The sequence below is a fragment of the Artemia sp. Qi Xiang Cuo genome, chromosome 15 (genome assembly GCF_049724085.1).
Source record: "Artemia sp. Qi Xiang Cuo chromosome 15, ASM4972408v1, whole genome shotgun sequence".
Classification (NCBI taxonomy): Eukaryota; Metazoa; Arthropoda; class Branchiopoda; order Anostraca; family Artemiidae; genus Artemia; species Artemia sp. Qi Xiang Cuo.
In genome coordinates, this window is record NC_142808.1 from 22,977,236 (window position 1) to 22,997,797 (window position 20,562).

Consider the following 20,562-nt stretch of genomic DNA (forward strand, 5'->3'; position numbering starts at 1 on the left):
AAACTGACTTTACAGTGTAGTATGACACATTTAGCGAATATTTTGGGGATAACAATTCAGCAATAACTTGGTTGTCTTGACAACTTTGGCTTGACACGCTACAAATTTTGGTTTTTATTTCAGTCTAGTTTTAGCGAATGTTTTGATGATACCTAGTGCTAATTTAATGATAGCTTTGCTGTAGATGGTGGCTCGATAAGACAATCATTTTAGTTAAAATACTAGGTGAATAGGTTATGTTAGGGCGATAGCTTGACTAGTTCCATTTACTATACCCTTCAAAAATTTTAGCAACATACATTTATTTCAATCTAATTTCTTTTCTAAGGGTAATATTTTGGAGGGGGTAGCTCTTATATCTTCTGAAAATCCAGATGTAGGTTGGCAGATTGAAACCACATTGTAGTAGTCATATTTTTCAAACTTTTGAGCTCATGATAATGAATGACAGTCTAATCGCATCGTCCAACAGTGTGAATTCGTAACAAGAGCCATGACAATGACAAGCCATGACCATGACAAGGTCGTTCGCTATTTGATGAGTATCTTTTGCTATGTTGAGTAAAATTTCATTCTGTTGTATCCGTATTTCCGCTAATATATTATATACCAGATAAATTGCCAGGACTTTACGTAGATTATGCAAAACTGAATGTTTATAATCTTATATTTTTGGGCTACTGTTTCTACAAAGGTTAGACCTGTTATTTAATTAAACCAAGATAGCAGTGAAATAAGAAAAGCAAGCCAAAAATAGGTAATTTGTATGAAAAATATAAGAAACTAAAAAAAAAACTCCTAAAAATAAACATTAAAGAAAAAGGGGGAAAAAGAAAAAAACACATACATGTTTGCTATTTCCTATGAATTGTGAATAATACAAACACGGCTTAAAATTTATGTTTTTACACAAGTTACTAAAACAACAAGATAAAATAAAACCAGTGAAAGAAGAAAAAATATGAATTAATAGAAAATAAAAGTATGAAATAAAATATAAACAATACCACAAGTTAAACTTATAATGCAGTACGTGATACTGAAATGTTGTGGCTGACAGTCTCTACTTGAGACGGAACTCTGTTTCACATAAAAAAAAATATATAAAAAAGTAAAAGACACGCTACTAGACTATAGTTCTGATCTCTGTTTCACGGCCCTTCCTCCAGGAAGTTCAATGGGCGACTGGTCAGTAGTTCTGTGCTATTACACACCATCCACCAAATTTCTCAAGGTGCCCCTTTAGATCAAGGTCGACTCTGACTGAGCTTAGGAAGGCACACCACTGACCCCTGCCACAAACCAATAATCAGCGACAGAGAGACTTAAATCCCTGCCCTGAGGGATGTAGGAAAAACATCTAAACCAAAATCATTAAAAAGACATGGAAATTGATAAAAGATGAAACTAGGAGATGAAATATAGATAGCGGAAAATTAAGTGAATGGACAAAAGTAGCGTTTTTTTTTTGTTTTTTTGTTTTTTAAGCAAAACCAGCCACATATATCCAATAAGAGCATATTTTAAGCTAGATTTTGAATTAAGAATGCCATCCAAATTAACGCTCCTTATTAGTATTTTTCTACTGTGACCTATTTAAGTTAGAATATTTTCAATGCTGAACTCGTGGAAAACAATTACTGCTGAGGTTAAACTTACAAGATTTCACTTAATTCATCATGCTGATACTACTTGATGACTTGGCTAAACGAATTTTCTTCATTTAGAATCAATGCTTATCCAACTTAAAATATTTGCCAAGAGAACCCTTCCTCTTATATAAAAAAGCCAGGCTTTCGCTCGCATGTGCCCACTCTTAAAATTCAGGAGAAAAACTCTACAGCTGTCCAGCCCTAATGGTTCTTTCACACTACGGCATAGAGCTCACACTGGCATAACTTAAGACTTCACGTCACTTTATGCAATCTTACGCAGCAATAGTCCGTAACGTAGATAGTACCACGCAAACTCGTACTCTACATACAATTTTACGTTACGTAAGCTTATTCTACGTTATAGAAAAATCTAAAAAGCAGCATGAAATGAAAACCCTGAATACGCAATTAAGTTTGTTTAATTGCGCAATTCGTTATTTTTTTTAAGGGACTCAACGTGCGTTTTTTGCATTGAGAAGTTTATTAATGTTTATTTATTTCTATTTGTTTTAATAAAACCCGATTGAATTGAATTGAAGTAATTTTGAAAATAAATTAATAATTTTCTCCTATAAAGCCGTAATGATTTTAGATAATGACGATAAAAGTCTTACGATTTTTAAATAGCCGTAGTGCAAAAAGTGTGGAAGCCACAGAGAATAAGAAATTACGTAGGCAGTGAGAAAGTCGCATAAGAACAAAATACGATATAACGTACCCAAGTGATTTAGCTGATAGTCTCTGCTTGAGACGGACCCTGTCTGACAGCGTCGGCTGAGTATCAACTAAATAAAACCGGTAAGCAATCACAGGTACTAGAAGGATAACTAAGGTCAATCCAAGCGTTGCCCAAAACGTGACCTCTTCCATTGACTGAAAAATAAAAAAGCACATTTATTTTACAAGAGGCTGAGCCACGTACTCAGAATGACTTGACTTACTTGATTTAGGTCTCCTGTCGGACGCTGCTCGGCGTAGAGAGTGACGTCTGCTTCCTCCATCCCCTTTGGTCCATTGCGAGCGTTTGTACTTCGCTCGGTCTGATGTTTTCCATCGTCAGAAACTCGGACAGGCTGTCGGACCATCGTTTCTTTGGTCGGCCCTGGGTCGCTTTCAACCAGCTTCCGTACGGTCAAAGTCAAAGATTATCTTTGCCGGTAAGTGCAGGGGCATTCGAAGTAGGTGTCCGAACTATCGCAAGGTACGCTCAGCTGCTTGGATAGAAAACCGAGTCTGCTTGGTGAGCTGCAGCAGATTTTCATTACTTATCAAATCAAACCATCTTAGACCTTCGATCCTTCTCAGGCTCTTCAGGTTCTTGGAATACATCGATGGCCTTTAGTGTTGTGGTTGATGCATGCCACGTTTCAGCTCCGTAACGCATTACAGAACCAACGAGGGCATTGAAAACTCGCAGTTTAGTTGAATGACTGATGTTCGGTTTTCACCAAAGATGACGGTTCAGCCTACCAATGGCAAAAGCTTTGGATATCCTTGCTTGCAACTTGGACTGAAGCAAGCCATCTGAAGAAATTGTGGAGCCTTGGTAACTAAACCTTTGAAAAATTTTAATAATAGTTGTTCTGTCTAGGCTAACTGGAGAATTAACAGTAGGAGAGGACGGGTCTATAGCCATAATTTTCGTTTTATCCCAGTTTATCTGCAGTCCCACGCTTGCTGCCTCTTCTCGTAAGATCCGAAGCGCTTCCAGCAACTGATCTATAAAGTCCGCTAGGACGGCAAGGTCATCAGCAAAATAAGCATCTGAGATGACACAATCTCCAAACTTGAGCTCAAAACTGAGAAGTGACGTTGCCTTTGTCATAATGTGGTCTATGATGGCATTGAAAAGCTATGGGGCCATTGCACTTCCTTGCCGCACTCCTGTTGTGATTTGGAAGAATGGGTGGCTCCAGCCGTTGACTTGAACACAGCTCTCTGTACCATGGTGAAAAGCTTTGAAGAGTTTGCAGTATTTTTCAAGGAGGCCAGTCGATTCTAGAATTCGCCAAAGAGCTTCTCGGTTCACTGAGTCAAACGCAGCAAGGGAGTCGACAAAGGCAAGAAAAGCTTTACATCGCAACTCCGTAGCCTTTTCTGCTATCTGTCGAATCTTGAAAATGTGTCCGATGGTTGAACCGCCCGATATATAAGCAGCCTGATCTGGTCGCCGAATGATATGAATAATAATCTGACATAGATCCAGCAGGACCATTGAGAAAAGTTTTCCGGGGACTGACAGCAGAGTTATTCCACGGTAATTTGAGCAGTCACTTCTAGAGGCTTTCCTCTTCCATAAGGGATAATGACACCCTTGCACCAAAAATCAGAAAGGAGGCACATTATTATCACAATGCTCACCATGTATTTTGTATAATTCATATTTTTAAAGTTTTGTTGAACTTACGATTTGTTATTAACAATATTTGTTACTCATCAGACATGAATAACATATATGTCCTGCACATGTCACTGACGTTAACACGATAGTAATGGCACGCAGCAGTCAAGTTCATGTCAAAGGCTTTTGCCACTAAAATTTAAAAAAAATGTCCATGAAGCGGACTTGAGTTGTTAAACCTACACGCCTACGACACTGTTAAAGGTCTGAAGTATAAGACAGAAGACTAAGGAGCATCAGATGGTAACGTGATTCCAGACGGTCCAGTGAAACCCCTCTACAAGAGACCAGGCATATAGTGCCAAGCACGAGAGAAAGACGGAGAGTTTTGTTTCCTAGTCAAAGTCTTCAAAAATTCAGGTTACTGTAGCCTCATTATTGTTGTCTATAAAAAGTGAACCAAGATTCTAAGTGTGCAGTAAAACTACAAAAATAGCCAAAAATTCCTCTTTTCTAGTGCCAGCTAAATCCATTTCACGAGCATACCCTGCCCCCTCTTCCATTTAAAAGCATTCTGAAAATGCCCCTTTCCAGTGTTGAAATCAAAAGAGTAACAGTGATGTCACACTGTCGTTCTGTAGTAATCTAAAATTAAGCCACCAATCAGAAACAAGTTTACATTCGGACAGACCTTGTGCAAGTCAATGTGACGTGCAAACTTAGCCAATGAAAAACCACTATTACTCGTTCCAAAACCCTCACTCTAAATACTTTTGCAGGGAGAAGCAGGGAAAACTACAAAAAAGATACAGTAATCAATTTCGAGTTTAGAACAGAAATGGTCAAAAACAAAAGGATAAACGAACTATTTTTGGGTATAAAGTAGTAGTCTCCTCTACTCTTTTTGACTGAAAACTTACTCAATTCAAATTACACCTAGATGGATTTATGAAAGACCAAATCGTTTTTTTTTCCTTTTTTTGAAAAGCGTTATCATAGAAAACAAAACAATTAAATTACTATACACAATGTATAAGTTGAAATAGATAAAAAAAATGCCAGCAAATCGAAGAAGAAAACAAAGTGGAAGCGGTAAGGAGTTTACATGAATTATTTCAGTTACTTTAGCAGCGATTACACGTGCCAGAACAACTAACTCTTCCACATGATAATACCTGTGTCCAACCTCCCATTGTATATATGTATCCTCTTTCGAAAAAATAGACCATAGTTAACAGGTACCATCCCCTCTAGTGCCTGATACACAGCCTAATAGTTATTACGACAACAAAAAAGAGGAAAACGCATCAAGACGTTTACCAAAAAGGCCTGAAAAAAGACAATGCAGACAATGTTACCTTTTTCAATGATCCAACGTAACTTCCGCCGATGACGTAATTGTAGAAGAACTGAAGTATAAAGTAGAATCCCAAGGAGCCCCAGATAGTAATATGGTTCCAAACGGTATAATAGGCTGTATCGAGTGCCATTTGTGCTGTCACTACACATACCAGTATTGATGCCACAACACTACCGATTAGCATGTGATCAGCTACCATTTGACCCTCTGGTGAAACACCGTTGAAGTACGCACCTTAAATATGAGAATTTCAGTTAATAATACTTGTCAAAAATATGATACTAAAATACTGTTATTCGTTATATATACGACATATGAGTTGCATAATAAGGTGGACTCTTATACAAGCTTGATAATAAAAGTACTAAAGTGTAATAGCGGTAATTTTAGCGACAATTTTCATGAAGCCATAAGTTTGAACATTTGGGCCTATATATAAAAATGCTGTAAGTACCTTAAATGTACTTTTAGAGACTTGGCGTACCTCCCACAAAAGATCTGTTGACCTCAGCGATAATGGCTTGTGCTCAACTATACAACAATATGCGAAACATTAGTTTATACTCGAATTAGGTCAAAGTGTAGCGTAAGAGTGCCAGTACTTTGACAGTGCAAAACAGATGGCTTCAGGCTTGCATGTCCACAAAACGTGTTTTATTTTTCTTTGAAAAATGTTTTCTTGTAATGGGTAATTTTTACCACTTTAATAGTGCCAGTTCAATATGAAAAAAAAAATGCCAGCTTCCATGGATAGAAGCTTTTGCATCTTAGTAAATATTAGTTTGCTAATCTGTTTTCGTCTTAATACTGTTTTATTATATTAATATCTTACATACTTATTAATATTAATATATTTTTATCATATTGTATCTTTCTATCTTAGTGACAAACATGTCTTATTACCAGGCTGAAATATTTCCAAAGAATGGTTCATCAATAAAAAAATATGTTTTCGAGATTATTGCTTGTAAGAATGTGAGGAATTACAAATGATAAATTTAGTTTTAATTTGGGTTTGATAGCCTTTTGCTGCTTGTTACTCGATTCATTTTGTCTTTGTCTGAAGACATTTTTGTTACTTAGTGTTTCCCTCCAGTCACCTATGTATTAAGGCATATGCTCACTCTCAAACAAGCAGTTTCGCGATAAGACTGCAGCTGTAACTTCCACCAAGAAGAAAAGTCACCCGTATCATTGGATTCATTAGTCTCAGAAAAAGAATATTGAAAAAGAATAGACAAGACCACAAAATTACTACCACCATCCCCTCCCCCTAGACTTCGAAAATTATATTTTTCTCTCCTTCCAGAAAATTTTGTGAACTGACGGTCCTTAAATAAAATAACTATTTCTTTGATCAAGACTTGATGGGCAACAAAATCTTGGCAGGCTCTTAAGGTATACGTTCCCCTGAAACAAGCGATTTCGTAATAAGACTGCAGCTGTAACTTGCACCAAAAAAACAAGACATTCGCATCATTAGATTCATTAGTCTCAGATCTGTCCATTCACCGAGCCAGGACTATGATATTACTTTGACATTTTTATTGGAGGCCGATCTAAATAAGCAAAAAAAAATCGTCTTTTTTACCAGAATTTTCAAAAAATATTCAACGTATTTTCCATCTAAAAAACTATGCACACTAAACTTTTAAGAAATGTTGTTCGGTAGATGGATGGAATTCGATCTCAGCTATGAAATGGCAGCAAGGTTGTCGTCTTGCGTTGCAATATTAAAACTGTGAGAGGGTAGAAAAATAAGACACAAAAAATTCCACAGGAAACATGAACCTTAAGCGAACACACCTAGCTCTGCTCTCCGTTGGCAAGAGTTAAAATGTTGTTGTAACTATTTGAAATAATATAAATTAATAAAGATTTAGGATCTTAATATAAAGATTTACCTTACCTGTCTGAACCTTATTATCGAGACTATCGTAGGCACTAACATAAAAAGATTCTTTTGGCAAAATGGTGCATTAGGATACGTGTATATTCTAGGGTGTCTACAGGATGGGGGCTAGAGTGTTTTTAGCCCTATATAAGACCAAGGTATTGAGTATACCCTGCGTTAGGATGTATATGCTTTGAGAAGATCAAAGTGGATTAGAACTATCATTTCATTTCAGTTGCAGTGGTTCAAAAATGTTGAAAGTTTCAGATTTACAGCCCACTCACACAAAGCTGTATCGATTGCTTCAGTTCCTCTTCTCCAATCGTATTTAGCTCTCAGGATTAAAAAAAAGTTGAGGAACTTAAGTAAGATTTTGAAATTATGAAAGAAACTTATTCCCTTTTCGTATAATTTTTGTGGAGCCTTCGAGCTCCACACAAGCAAATTTGACAAAAACCCCACCTTTGTAAAATTAATTAATACCTTTTTTTGTAAATTTTTGAAACAGATCTGGTATCGATTAAAAAAAATCGCATTATGCATCTAAGTCATGAAATGACCCTGGGAAGACGGGTATTGTGCTTTTGAAAGAGAAATATGTGAAAAATCACCATATATGATAAAGAATAAACGTATATATTTGTATACCTATGCAAATGATTTATAGATTTGCAAACTCTTTTATTTGCAAAATATTTTACAAGCCCCATTTTGGTACCAATTGTCTATGCTTTTATTCGTATTCCCAATCTGAGTAGTAAAATAGCTCTGAAATAAATTGGGGCATTCTGAGTTTGAAAGAGAAACATTTGAAAATTCACCATTTGCGATAAAGAATAAATTTTTACGTTTTTATACCTTATACACCTTTTTAAATGTTCATAATCCTTTCAATGTATAGGAAATCAATTGGTGAGTGATTTTTGGCTTTTATTGCTTCCACTAACTGAACAGATAGCTTAAAATTACCAATATTCTACAAGCCTTATTTTGGCATCGATTTTCTATGCTTTTGAACGAAATATGATCAAAGGAAAGGCATTGACAAAACAATATAGACAAAGAATAGCAGAAATAAATTCTACGTCACCCATATAATCATTTTAAGAAATGTCTCTTCGAAGCTACTTTCTTAAAATAAAAACACCCTTCGAAATACATCAAATTAAAAAAAAAATCTTAATATAAACCTGAGTCATAAAATACTTCTGCGATGAGTTGGGGCATTCTGTCCTAGAAAGAAAAATAGGTGGAAGCAAACCATATATAACAAAGAATAAGCTTATACATTTTTATACATTGAAATGTATAAGAAATTGATTGGGACTGATTTATCGATTTTCTAACTCAAAATATTGCTTCCACAAACTAGACATATTGCTTCAGAAATTACCAATATTTTGTAAGTCTTATTTTGGCATCAATTTCTATATTTTTGAATGAAATAGAATCGAAAGAAAATTTTTGGCTAAAAAGTATCTAAAATATAGACATAGAATAGCAAAATTAAAACCAAAATTGTCAACATGATTATTTTAAGAAACGTCTCTTGGAAACTATTATTTGAAAAAAACTACGTTTTCTAAAGAGTTAAAGAGGCTGAGTCACAAGTTCGAACCTTAAAACGTACAGGGATTAGAAAGTACAGTTGGGGGCTGCCGCCCCCAAACCCCCGCTTTCGCAGCCTTTAAATAAAAAAAAATTTTTAACTGAAAGGATGGAGCGACATTAAAACTTAAAACGAACAGAAATCATTCCGTATATGAAAGGGGCTGTGCCCTCGTCAACGCCTCGCTCTTTATGCTAAAGTTTTTATTGTTTAAAAAAAAGAGTTGTGAGAAAGTCAAACTTTAGCGTAAAGAGCGAGGCGTTGAGGAGGGCACAGCCCGTTTCATATATGGAATAATTTCTGTTCGTTTTAAGTTTTAATGTCGCTCCTTACTTTCAGTTAAAAAATTTTTTTTTAATATAAAGGCTGCGAAAGCGGAGGTTTGGGGGCGGCAGCCCCTCAACTGTAACTTCTAATCCCTGTACGTTTTAAGGTTCGAACTTGTGACTCAGCCTCTTTAACTCTTTAGAAAACGTAGTATTTTTCAAATAATTTCTGCACGTTTTTGTACAGTTTATTACTTATTATTGCTTGACTAACTGTTAGATGATTGTGTATTATTCTTTTCTTTCTCGACAGGGTGTTTTAAGGGTCGACCTTGTAACTCAGCCTCTTTAACTCTTTAGAAAACGTAATTTTTTTCAAATAATTTAAAAAAGAAACTGAGTTTCTTTTTTAAATTTTAAATTCAGTATATAAAAAATTTCCTCTGACGGGGAATCGAACCCGGTTCTTCCGCCTGACAGTCAGGAGTATCGACCGCTGTACTAAAGAGACACAATTGTAATTGTTTTCTTAGTATGTGGAATCTATTTTGGACGCAAGCAAATCCCCACAAAACTTGATATTTGGTATTTGGAAAACAGGGAAAGAGTAATCAGATTGAGCTGAAATTTTGAGGATAAGTTCCCATGCCCCAGGAAAGCTCATCTTCTAAATTTCATCCCGATAAGACAACGTGAAAGGGGGGCTGTGGTGGGAAAAATTAACATGGGCTCTTATAGGAAAACGAGGTTTTTCGTAAATGTAAATTCGGGGGATAATTTTTTAGGTCTGAAAATATCAAACGGCCCTAACAGGTCCAATTCTGCTTCGAATGAGTCCTCATTCACCTAGATCATTTGCCAACTGTGGGATGTAGGAGTGGATAACAAAAAAAAAAAAATTTTGAACTTCAACTGGCTATATTTGGTTTTAGGAAAACAGTGAAGGGGTAATCGGATTGAGCTGAAATTTCGAGGATAAGCTCCAGGTCCCTAGAAAAGCTTAACCTCTAAATTTCAACCCAATCGGACAACGTTAAAGGGGGGCTGTGGTCGGAGGGTTGAAACTTCTGGCCCACTTTTACCCATGAAGATAAAGTCGGAGGAGGATGAAATTTTGCATGTTTCTTAGTTTGAGCTTGGGCTACAAAATGCGATCACCGCTGTCTGCGACCGCTAGGACAGGAAATCGCTTAACATTGTGGTGGGTCGCCTCTTTATAGAGGCACAAGTGTGCCTCCTTGATTTTCCTAAAATAAAAACATCCCTCGAAATACATGTCAAATTAAAAAAAAAAAAAAAAAAAAAAAAAAAAAAAAAAAAAAAAACTCACCATATGTGATAAAGAATAAAACTCCTGATGTACCAAGGCCATGGCAGGCACTCTTCAGGAATTCTAGCTTGTTAAAAAGGAAATTGTCCAATCCCGGCTGATAGAGCTGAGGATACTTTAGGCTATTGGCAGCGTTCACATCCTGGTCAAAAAAGCCCAGGGACAGAACTGGTAATGATGTATAAAATAGGTTATACACAGCTATGAACATTGGATCAAATACAGTCTGGAATAAGATAATATTTAATTAATTCGCGAGGGTTGAATTATTAAATAAAATTTAATCAATTAATATTGTTTAGTTAAACCAACTAAAAAACAATCAGTTAAAATTCAACTAATTAAAAGTTCATTAATTGATAAAAAATAGTTAATTTAACTAAAGTTTAAAAAATATGGATTCAATATTCAGAATTCTTAACAAAGAAATTAACAAAATTGTCACGTTAAAGCTAATTGTCAAACAGTCTGTTTTTTCGACATAACACATAGATCTATGTAGCATTCCATCAAAGCCATCACTGATTCATTCTAGCGAAGATCATTACTTTTTTTATAAAAGCTTTTTTCGCGTTTCACTATTACCGCGTTTGATTTAATTATATCAATATGAATATTCCCCCAAAACAGGAAACTGGATCCCCCAAAACGCAAAAAAAGACAAAGGAAAAATTGGGAGATTAAAATGAGCATATTCAATTTTTCTTAGATTCCAGTCTGATGAGGTTAATACTTAAATATGCTAATTCATGCCCACTAGAATATTCTTTTTTCTATGCCAACTTACTACTCTTGATTTGATTATATTCAGGCGGATCTACTCAAAAACAGGGAATAGCATCTAGAAAAAAAAAGAAAAAAGAAATAAAACTGTGCAACTGAAATATTGAATACTCTTTTAGATTTCAATTTGACGAATTTAATGCTTAAAAGTGCTTAATCATATCCTTCATACTCAGAATCATATTCAAATATAAAAAAAATAACGAAAGTATCCCCCACGTAATGATTGATACATTAAATTGAATCTTCTAGCTGTATAATCGCTAATTATAATTAAATTACTTTAATGACAATATCTGTTTAAATAATCCTTTCTGCCCTATATGAATTTGGCATTTGAATGGCTCAAATGTAGCGCAGTAAACTCTAGGGGGAGAGGGTTTGAAATATCGGTATTAGGAATTTTAGACTTTTGTACGGTGTATACATTTACTTTGGTAGCAGGTAAGGGCAGCAAATCCTATATAAAGGCAAACGGCCTTTAGCAATTCCTTCACTTAAACATCCGTCATTATAACATCTTATCACGCAAATTACTTAATGTAAAAAAAATAGTTAACTAACATTGAATATAAACTATTTACAGAAATACCCCCCCCCCCTACCAACCTTTTAATGAATTGGTGCACCTGCTACTGCACGTTTAGAAGCATATATGGCTTGTTGTTGTTTCGCCATCTATTTCGCACTATATAATATTTTCCCAAAATAAGTTTTCAGACAGTTTAAAACACGTTTAGGTTTTCATTTTTCAAAAATTTTCTGGACCCCCCCCTCTCCCGGAAAGGGTCCCACGCCTCCAGGACCCCCGGGTGTTAACCGGCTGAATCCCCACAAACAAACTGCTGAAGTTACCCCCTATCACTCCCACTCATCTACGAGTAATGGGGATTCAATAGCAAATTATAAAGTGATTTTCAAGATTTGACAAGAAAGATTGTATGGCTATATGTTATAAAATGATTTGACTTGCTGGAAGAGAACAACTAAAATACAATTACTCTTCCTAGAGCTTTTAGAAAAATCTAAAAAGTAACTTATCGAAAAGCAATTTCGCCCAAGCATGTAGTTTGAACTCGAATCCTTCACCCAGAAGGAGTGACATCGCTGTTATGCTATGACAACTATGTTTATGTCTGTTAAATATAAAACTTAATGAATAATCAAGGATTTCCTAAGGTGCGCAAGGTTGTAGAGCTGTGAACAATAATTGACCCAATGTTTAGTTGCAGATGAATATGATTATAGATATATTATTTTGTTGGGTATTGTTTGGAGGTTCGTTGGTTTTCGGGTCCGGTAAGTTGAGCTCTAATTAGGTTTTTTTTTTTTTTTTTTTTTTTTGTTTTTTTTTTTTTGGTTTATTGATTTATTAGGAGGGTTTTCTTCCCCACAAGCTTGCTTCAGGGAATTGATGATGTATACTTTATCTTTTTTTAAATAAACCCAGTGCTACTTTTTTTTTTAATGTAGGCCAAATTTTAAAAATGAGAGTCCAGAGTGATTAAATAGTAAAAAAAAATATTTTTTTACCATATTCAATTAACTAGTAGTTGGAAGAGTTATAACAGTTACTCAAGATGGTGGGTCGTTGTTGAGAAAAGTGGCGTGGGATGATATAGGCCTCCTTGATCAGCTTGTTGAAAATATAACAGTGACTTTTGACGAAGATGAATATGATTGGGAGAAGATATGTGCCACTTGGGGGGAGCAATACTGGACTGACGCAATCCTTGGCAAAAAAGAAATAATAGAAGAAGTAGAACAGTCAGAAACCCACTTAGTTTATCCTGTGATACTCAACCCGGTGAATTTCGAAACTAGTACTAATTAGTACTATGAGTACTAATTAGTACTATGAGTACTAATTAGTACTACTAGTACTAATTAGTACTACTAGTACTAATTGATCATAAATCATACAAATTCAGGATTTTGGTTATTTCTCCAAGGAGAGAGAGAGAGAGCAGTATAACCAAGCTTTGCTTCTATTTTCCGAGAGACAGATATTACTTGCATTTTTATCTTAGAATCTGATCTTTTTTAATTATTTTTTTTTTTATCTAAATCCTAACTTTCCTGAAGAATTAAGACTATCAAATCAAATATCAGACAAGCCAAATTGTTCCAAAATAATAGGCTAAAGCATAGCATATAGCCTATTAAATACGTAACCTAAACTAACCTAACCTAGGTACCTTTTTCTCCCCTAAACTCCAAAAAACAATAGTTTAAATATTGTGAACTCGATGAGAAACGACGCTTTACGATCCATTTTTCTATTGCAAATACCCGTTTGTCTAGTTTCCTTTAGTGTTTCCTTATTACAGTATATAGCAGTAGCCTTGAGTAGGCTACCGTATAATGCGTAAGTACCCATTTTTCTTACCCGAGTTACTTCGAACGTTACTAGTACTACTATTAGTACTAGTACGAAACTAGTAGTACTTAACTATTACTACTAATAACAACTCACTGCGGCCCAAAGCTGGCTGAGGCCAAAACAAGGGGGAACACTATTCCTCCACTCTAATCTATTCAAATCTTCTCTCTTCACTCCCTCCCCTGAAGTTCCGATTTCCCGCAAATTCTTCCTTTCGACCTCTTCCCAGTGCACACGGGAACGACCTGCTTTTCCTTTGGCTCTAGATGGATGGCCGACCTTATTTACGTATCAAAATTTGCACAGTTTTACAAAAAAAAAGATTAAAAATAAGGAAATCGTTAAAATGTTAAACCGTGAAATAATTCTTTTGAAAAATAACATCAATTGTGTTATGTTATATTAAATATAGAATTTATACTAAATACATATCAGAGGACTCCATGACTAATCAAACATTTAAGTTGAAGTGGACCCACACACTCTGGGTTCATGCCTCAAAGACAAATTGCCTCCACAACCCACCCTCCAAAAAAAGACCAACTAGTTAGTGGCTGGGAGACCAATGATAAGTCCCCGCCCTCCTTGCCATATAAATTGGCAGTTATCACAGCATTCCTTCCTCGAATATGTCCCCCTAGCTAAACATATTCCATGACACAACTACATGACTAACGTAAACATTAGCGAAAGAGGCTTAAATACTTTTTGATAGATAGTTTCGATCCATTTTTGAGATGATCGCAAGTGACGGAACAAAATTTTTGGAAAAAACGTATTTGTTTGTCACTCATAACAATACCGATGACGACAGTTCATTTTAGCTCAGTTCCCGGGAGCCGACATCAATCTCTTCAAATAGCAATTGCAAGAAGCTACGTATTTTTTGTATTTCCTTTTCAATTACTGTTCTATTGCATTCGTTTTTACTGAAGAAAAAGGAAACAAGCAAAAAGAAGTCCTTAGAAGCACTAAAACCAAAGAGAAAAGCGAACCAGAAATGCAAATGCAAAATAATTATAGAAAAAATATCGTAAAAATTGTAACTTATAATAATCAAAATTATTTCCAATGATTATCAAAAATTCTAAAATATTGTCAAAATCTTTTTTTGTATTTGAAAGATTGCGTTCTTGGAGTATTTGTTTTCATCAAAGAATTAGAAAAAAATAAGAAGCACTTACCTGAGCACTAAAACCACAGAAAAAAGCGAACCAGAAATGACACAAAGTAAATGCAAAATTCTTGTAGAAAAAATATCGTAAAAATTTAGCCATTCTAAAATATGACCATCGTCCGTGCACTAATAGAAGACGCTCCAAATATTTAAACTGGGCTATTGAATAATCTGATGCTAATACGGCCTGCAATCCTTCTTGCCCACTAATCCCAACTCCTATGTGTGCAGCTGAAAAGAAGATTTTAAAAATTAAACATAAAAATATTTTTACAAAAAGAAAAAACAAAGCTTACGAAATAAAAAAAGTAAAATTCAAAATATTTCACATTATATGCCTTACACCAAAACATTATCTTATAAACCTGATAAAAATTATCTTATAATCACATTATCTTATAAACCAAAATACAGTTCTTATTTTATGCCTTACACCAAAACATTATCTTATAAACCTTATAAACATTATCTTATAAACCAAAATACAGTTTACATTATATGCCTTACTCCCTATTCACATTAATCCATAGGACCTCATTCACTGGAAGAGACCTGGACCTTCACTGGAAGAGAAGAAGATGCCCTTTTTTTGTTACTCACATCATCACCTATGAAAATTATTCAATTCATTGGATAAGTTTATTCATCTCTGGGATATATCCCCCCTCCCCCTACCCTCAAGGAATCGAATATGAAAATCAACGATTAATCTATCGTTGATTACAGAGAAAACAACAAATATTTAAAAATTAAACAACGAAATTAAAAAAACGAAAATATAAAATTTGTCAACAAAGGGAGCGCTCCGTCGCTTCATTGACCTTCCCGAAATCGCAAATTCCCTTAAATATGAGGGGAAAGAGGTTACCACCTCCTCAGCTATAAAGGGTTACCTCAACTAATATTACAATATTACTGTCAGTTTATCAAGTCTCAAAGTAAGAAATCCCTTAAAGTACCAAGAACATCAAAACAAAAACATTTTCACCCCCCCCCTCGGGTCCTCCTTAGATCTATTCATCCCTGAAAACCGTAATTTTTAAAATTCTTCTTTAGGTTGTTTTGAAACTGTAAAGGTTTTAGGGCAATACCACATTTTCGTTAGTGTTGCCATGTCGAACCGTGAAAATAAAGAAAGAAAGCTAACTATTTACATTTGGCAACGTTTTTTGTCTGTAATAATTCAAACTTTGACAGGTTGTTTGATACCATATTTTTTAGCTGAATTTTCACCAGTTTTTTTTTTTTTTTTTTTTTTTTTTTTTTCTTTTTGATCCGAACTGAATCTGGAGTTTTTTTTTAATTAAAAATGAAATCCTAATTTTTACCAATTTTAAGATAATATATATATATATATATATATATATATATATATATATATATATATATATATATATATATATATATATATATATATTTTCACTATTCTTGGTGGTTTAGAAATCACACTTTGTCGACAGTCCACCGGGTGACGGAGTCACACAATAGCGACTCTATAGTTGCGCTTTAAAACTCGACGAGTTTAAAAAATGGGCGAACCAATTTAAAAAAAAATGGATTTACCCACACTGCCCTTATATGGCAGCGCTGTTCCAGGCACCAATGACAAATCATCATCACTTAGAAATCAAGACAACCCATAAGAGAGAAAGCAGATTATGATTAATTGAAGATCATTATGCCTAGACAGTGACGGCAGCGTGTGAATAGGACTTAATAGATAATCCTAAAAGTTATCTCGTGGGCAGTGTAACAAGATGCCTGAGATAAGATAGCGCAGCCGTAACATAAAAAGAATCATAGGTATGAAACTAACACAAACGTCGAGATTTACTGAAAATACAATATATCACACTGAACTTCAATTTCATTTTCAATTTACATAAAATTCACCCCAGGATTGATTGGACTATATAAGGCACCGGGATTTTCGGCGATAAGTTTTTCTTGACGATTTTTTCAAAAAGTCCATTTTTCTTGGAGTAGGTTTCCAAGCGGACGTTTCCAAAGGATGTTGAATGAATGAATTCTAAAAGAACGCCTGAATGAAGTTCTTCAGACGAAAATGAGGCGATTGCCTTAGGTTTTTCTTTGGTTCAACTGTAATCGTCCTCTCTTCGCCAGTTTATTTGACATTACTCCATATGGCTTTTCAAAAGCATAGTCTACTTAACACTGGGTAAACGAATTAAATTTAAATTCCTATCGACAAAAATACGCGAATGAAAACTAAAAACTTTCCCCCTGGAAAATTCCCCTTAACATCTTCACATGTAAAATTGAGTAAGCAAAGATAAAGTAAGACAAATGAAAAGAAATTCGTATAGGAATTATGGCAAATTCCCCCAGTGTAAAATCTTTCTGGTCGCTTATCTTTATCTTTAGGGCACTAAATCTTTAATCTTTAGGGCCCTATAACTTTTAATTCCCGTTCAAATGACCCCTTCCCCGACGTTCTAGTACTATTGTTTCGGTGCAATCACCCCTGGGGAAAACAAACGAACAAAAAGAATAACAGAAATAAATGAGTACGCATCCGTGATCTTTCTTTTGGCAAAAAATTACAAAATTCCACATTTTTGCAGATGAGAGCTTGAAACTTCTACAATAGGGTTCTTGGATACGCTGAAGCTGATTATATGATTTTCATTCAGATCCATTGTTTTTTAGGTGGAATATCTGCCTTTTTGAAAATAAGGGAAATTTCCTCAGGCGTACAGCTTTTGATGGGTTACATTAAACTTGATGAATTTTATATATTTTAAATAAGCATAAAAATTCGATTCATTTAATATGTTCTTACTTATCAAGACTCCGTTTCTTTCAGTTTCGGCTACTTATGAAGTTTTCGGCTATATCTTATCTTATGGGAAAAAAAATGTTTGGCAGCAATTTTTAAATTTTCAAACAAGAAATCACTCAATTCTTTTGCAAGTACGTTCCTAACAATATCTTATGGTTATTGTTTTAAATTGTTCTTTCTAAGTTTCGAAAATTCGTTGCAAAAATAAAAAAAAATTATAGTATAATTAAATATAGCGATACTTCCTTGCGACAGCAGGGATCGAACCTGAACACCCCCAGTCGAGCGGCACAGTCGTATCCACTATGCTGTATGCTGTAGCATTTATTGACAAAGAGACTTGCGTAATCAATTATAACAGCTGATGTCAGTTGGAGTAACTATCCATTGACAGTGGCTTATTTAACTATCAAGATTATGAGTTTATCATCAGGTTTTTACCAGATTAAACAAGGTTGTAGCAACGAATTGACCAAATTAAAGACAATTACGAAAATCCCAATAAACCTAATAAACCTTTATTATTATCGAAAGCCTTTATTGAATGGAGTCCTTTGATAAAGGGTTTTCTGGGAGACGGCAATATTGTTTAAAGATAAAAACAGAGAAAAAAATTAAAATAAAATATGCTTAGATGTCATCACTTACTTTTGATCATAGACACGTCATTAGCACCATCTCCAATAGACAGAGTTACAGTTTTTAAATATTTTTTCACCAAACCCACTACTAAGGCTTTTTGCAATGGAGTCACTCTACAACAAATCACGGATCTACACTTTGTTCCAACCTCCAAGAACAACCTCTCTAACCTTGGGGTCAGGGCATGCAATAACGATGGTCCGTTTATTATTAAGGCATAGCCACCATTATTTGTTTCACCATTTTCATCAGTGTCCCATTTTCGGGGTATGGGAGTGGAGTTACGTGATTCTGTGTCACTCCTCCGAGATGAGGGGGTTAACTCACTAAGTTTAATCCCGTTACTGTGCTTTCGGTGTTCGTTACGATTTGCGCCATTACGCAAAGGTGTTGATGGCTCCATGCCCGATTCTGGCCTGAAATGAAAATAAATCATTTTAAACATTGATTAAATAAATTACTATACAAAGCTTCAAGAGCGTGTCGTCAACAGCTCCCAAGGTGCAGATACAGGCTAGTACGCATTCTCCATGCTCAGGGCATATATTTTAAAGTGGCATTTATATGTGTTATTGAGTAAACTAAGTAGAACTGATTAACATAATTTCAAATAGAAAAGTAAGGAGTCGTTGTGGCCTATCAAAAGAAATATCACTCATTATCAAAGCGTTGCCCGAAGCTCATTGGCCACACCTGTTGTTTCTCAGATACAATATGGCGAGACGTTTTTGTTTCCAAACCAGTCCCTCCATGGGAATGAAAACCAGTCGATAAAAGAGGAAAATGTGGCAAAATACGAGGGAGGTCTGGAGCCATGGGGGGGGGGCTGGCTGAAGATCACTGGTGAAGCTTCAGCCGACAAATCGGAGTAGTTACCATAGGTCATTCCAGTGTCAGGCAGGACAACCATCTTCTGCTTCTCACCGAAAGTAAGCAAGTTACTGAGTAGACTAGAATATAGACAACAGCTACACATTTCGCAGTATATCTTTAAACTAATTTGTCAGTTGGTCCAATAAATGAAGACGAAGAGGTTACGTTAGGTAACAAGAAAATTGACCGAGTAGATGGTTTCATGTATCTAGGCAGCATTATGAATAGGGCGGTGGGTGTAATGAAGATGTAAAAAGTAGAATTGGCAATGTGTATAGTGTTTTTTTGTAGCTGAAAAAACTTAACAAGAAGGGGAAGATACGTCTTCGGAACAAGATCGGGATATAGAAACTATGGTAATGACAGGAATCAAGCATGACTCTGAAAAAAGGGTGCATCAAAGGAAGATATACAGATGTTTCTAAGAGGAACAGTCTAAAACAGCTTTAGGTACCCATTTGAATGACCAAATAGCAAACAATTGGCTGTTTCAAAGTTTTTTGCTTTCAAGTCTACAAGTGAAAGAAAGTTTAAGATGGTTAGGTTACATTTCACGGAGGAAGGATGAGAAGTTGCCAAAATCGTGTTTTTGGTAATGCAGCTATTGTTTAGCCAATGTTTTATGGATAAACAAAGGGCATGACGCCATAGTATGAAAAGGAATAGGACGAGGTCGTAAGGTCTAAACATACTGAGGTAGTGAAGGACCACATGCAGACGTGTTGAACTCAGTCTGCTTAGTGCTACAATTAGTTATCAGTAATAGCAGCAGTAATTTCTTCCTTTTTTCTTTATTGCAGAACACCTTAGAGGAAAACAAAGAATTATTTTTTTGTTGAGACTGGATTCCCTTATAAATGGATAACTAATCAATCAAACAGTTCGTGGTAACGAACTGTAAGTAAGGAGCGACCCGGCTCAATGGTAACCGAAACTCTAGAAAACGGGTTTTTGATACCAATAGATATATCAAAAGAATCAGATTTCAATGCTGATTTCAAATATATAACTTTCATCAAGTTTAGTGCTACCCATCAAAAGCTACGAGCCTGAGAAAATTTGTCTGATTTTTGAAAAAAGGGAGTAAGACCCCCTAAATGTCATAGAACCTTTATGAAAATCCCACCATCAGATTCATTGTATCAAAGAACCCTACTGTAGAGGCTTAGAGCTCATATCAGCAAAAATGTGGAATTTTACATTTTTTGCCAGAAGAAAGATCACGGATGCGTGGTTATTTGTTTGTTTGTTTGTTTTTTTTTTTGTTTTTTTTCCCCAGGGGTGATCGTATCGACCCAGGGGTCCTAGAATGTCGTGGGAGGGTTCATTGGAATGGAAATTAGAATCTCTAGTGCCTTTTTAGGCGACCAAAAAAAAATGGAGGGCAACTAGGCCCCCTCCCACGCTTTTTTTTCCCAAAGTCATCTGATCAAAATTTTGGGATAG

General features: G+C 35.3%; 1 protein-coding gene across 1 annotated transcript in view; it reads right to left on the minus strand.

Annotated features, from left to right (window-relative positions):
* Positions 1–20,562, minus strand: part of ATP8B (ATPase phospholipid transporting 8B) — a 135,251-nt gene that overhangs the window by 14,313 nt on the left and 100,376 nt on the right. Inside the window, exons 13-17 of the mRNA XM_089101782.1 lie at positions 18,250–18,659; positions 14,806–15,029; positions 10,456–10,681; positions 5,355–5,590; positions 2,374–2,528 (exon numbers count right to left, since the gene is read on the minus strand). Of these exons, the coding sequence (XP_088957908.1) occupies positions 2,374–2,528; positions 5,355–5,590; positions 10,456–10,681; positions 14,806–15,029; positions 18,250–18,659 (1,251 nt within the window). The remainder of the gene's footprint in view (positions 1–2,373; positions 2,529–5,354; positions 5,591–10,455; positions 10,682–14,805; positions 15,030–18,249; positions 18,660–20,562) is intronic.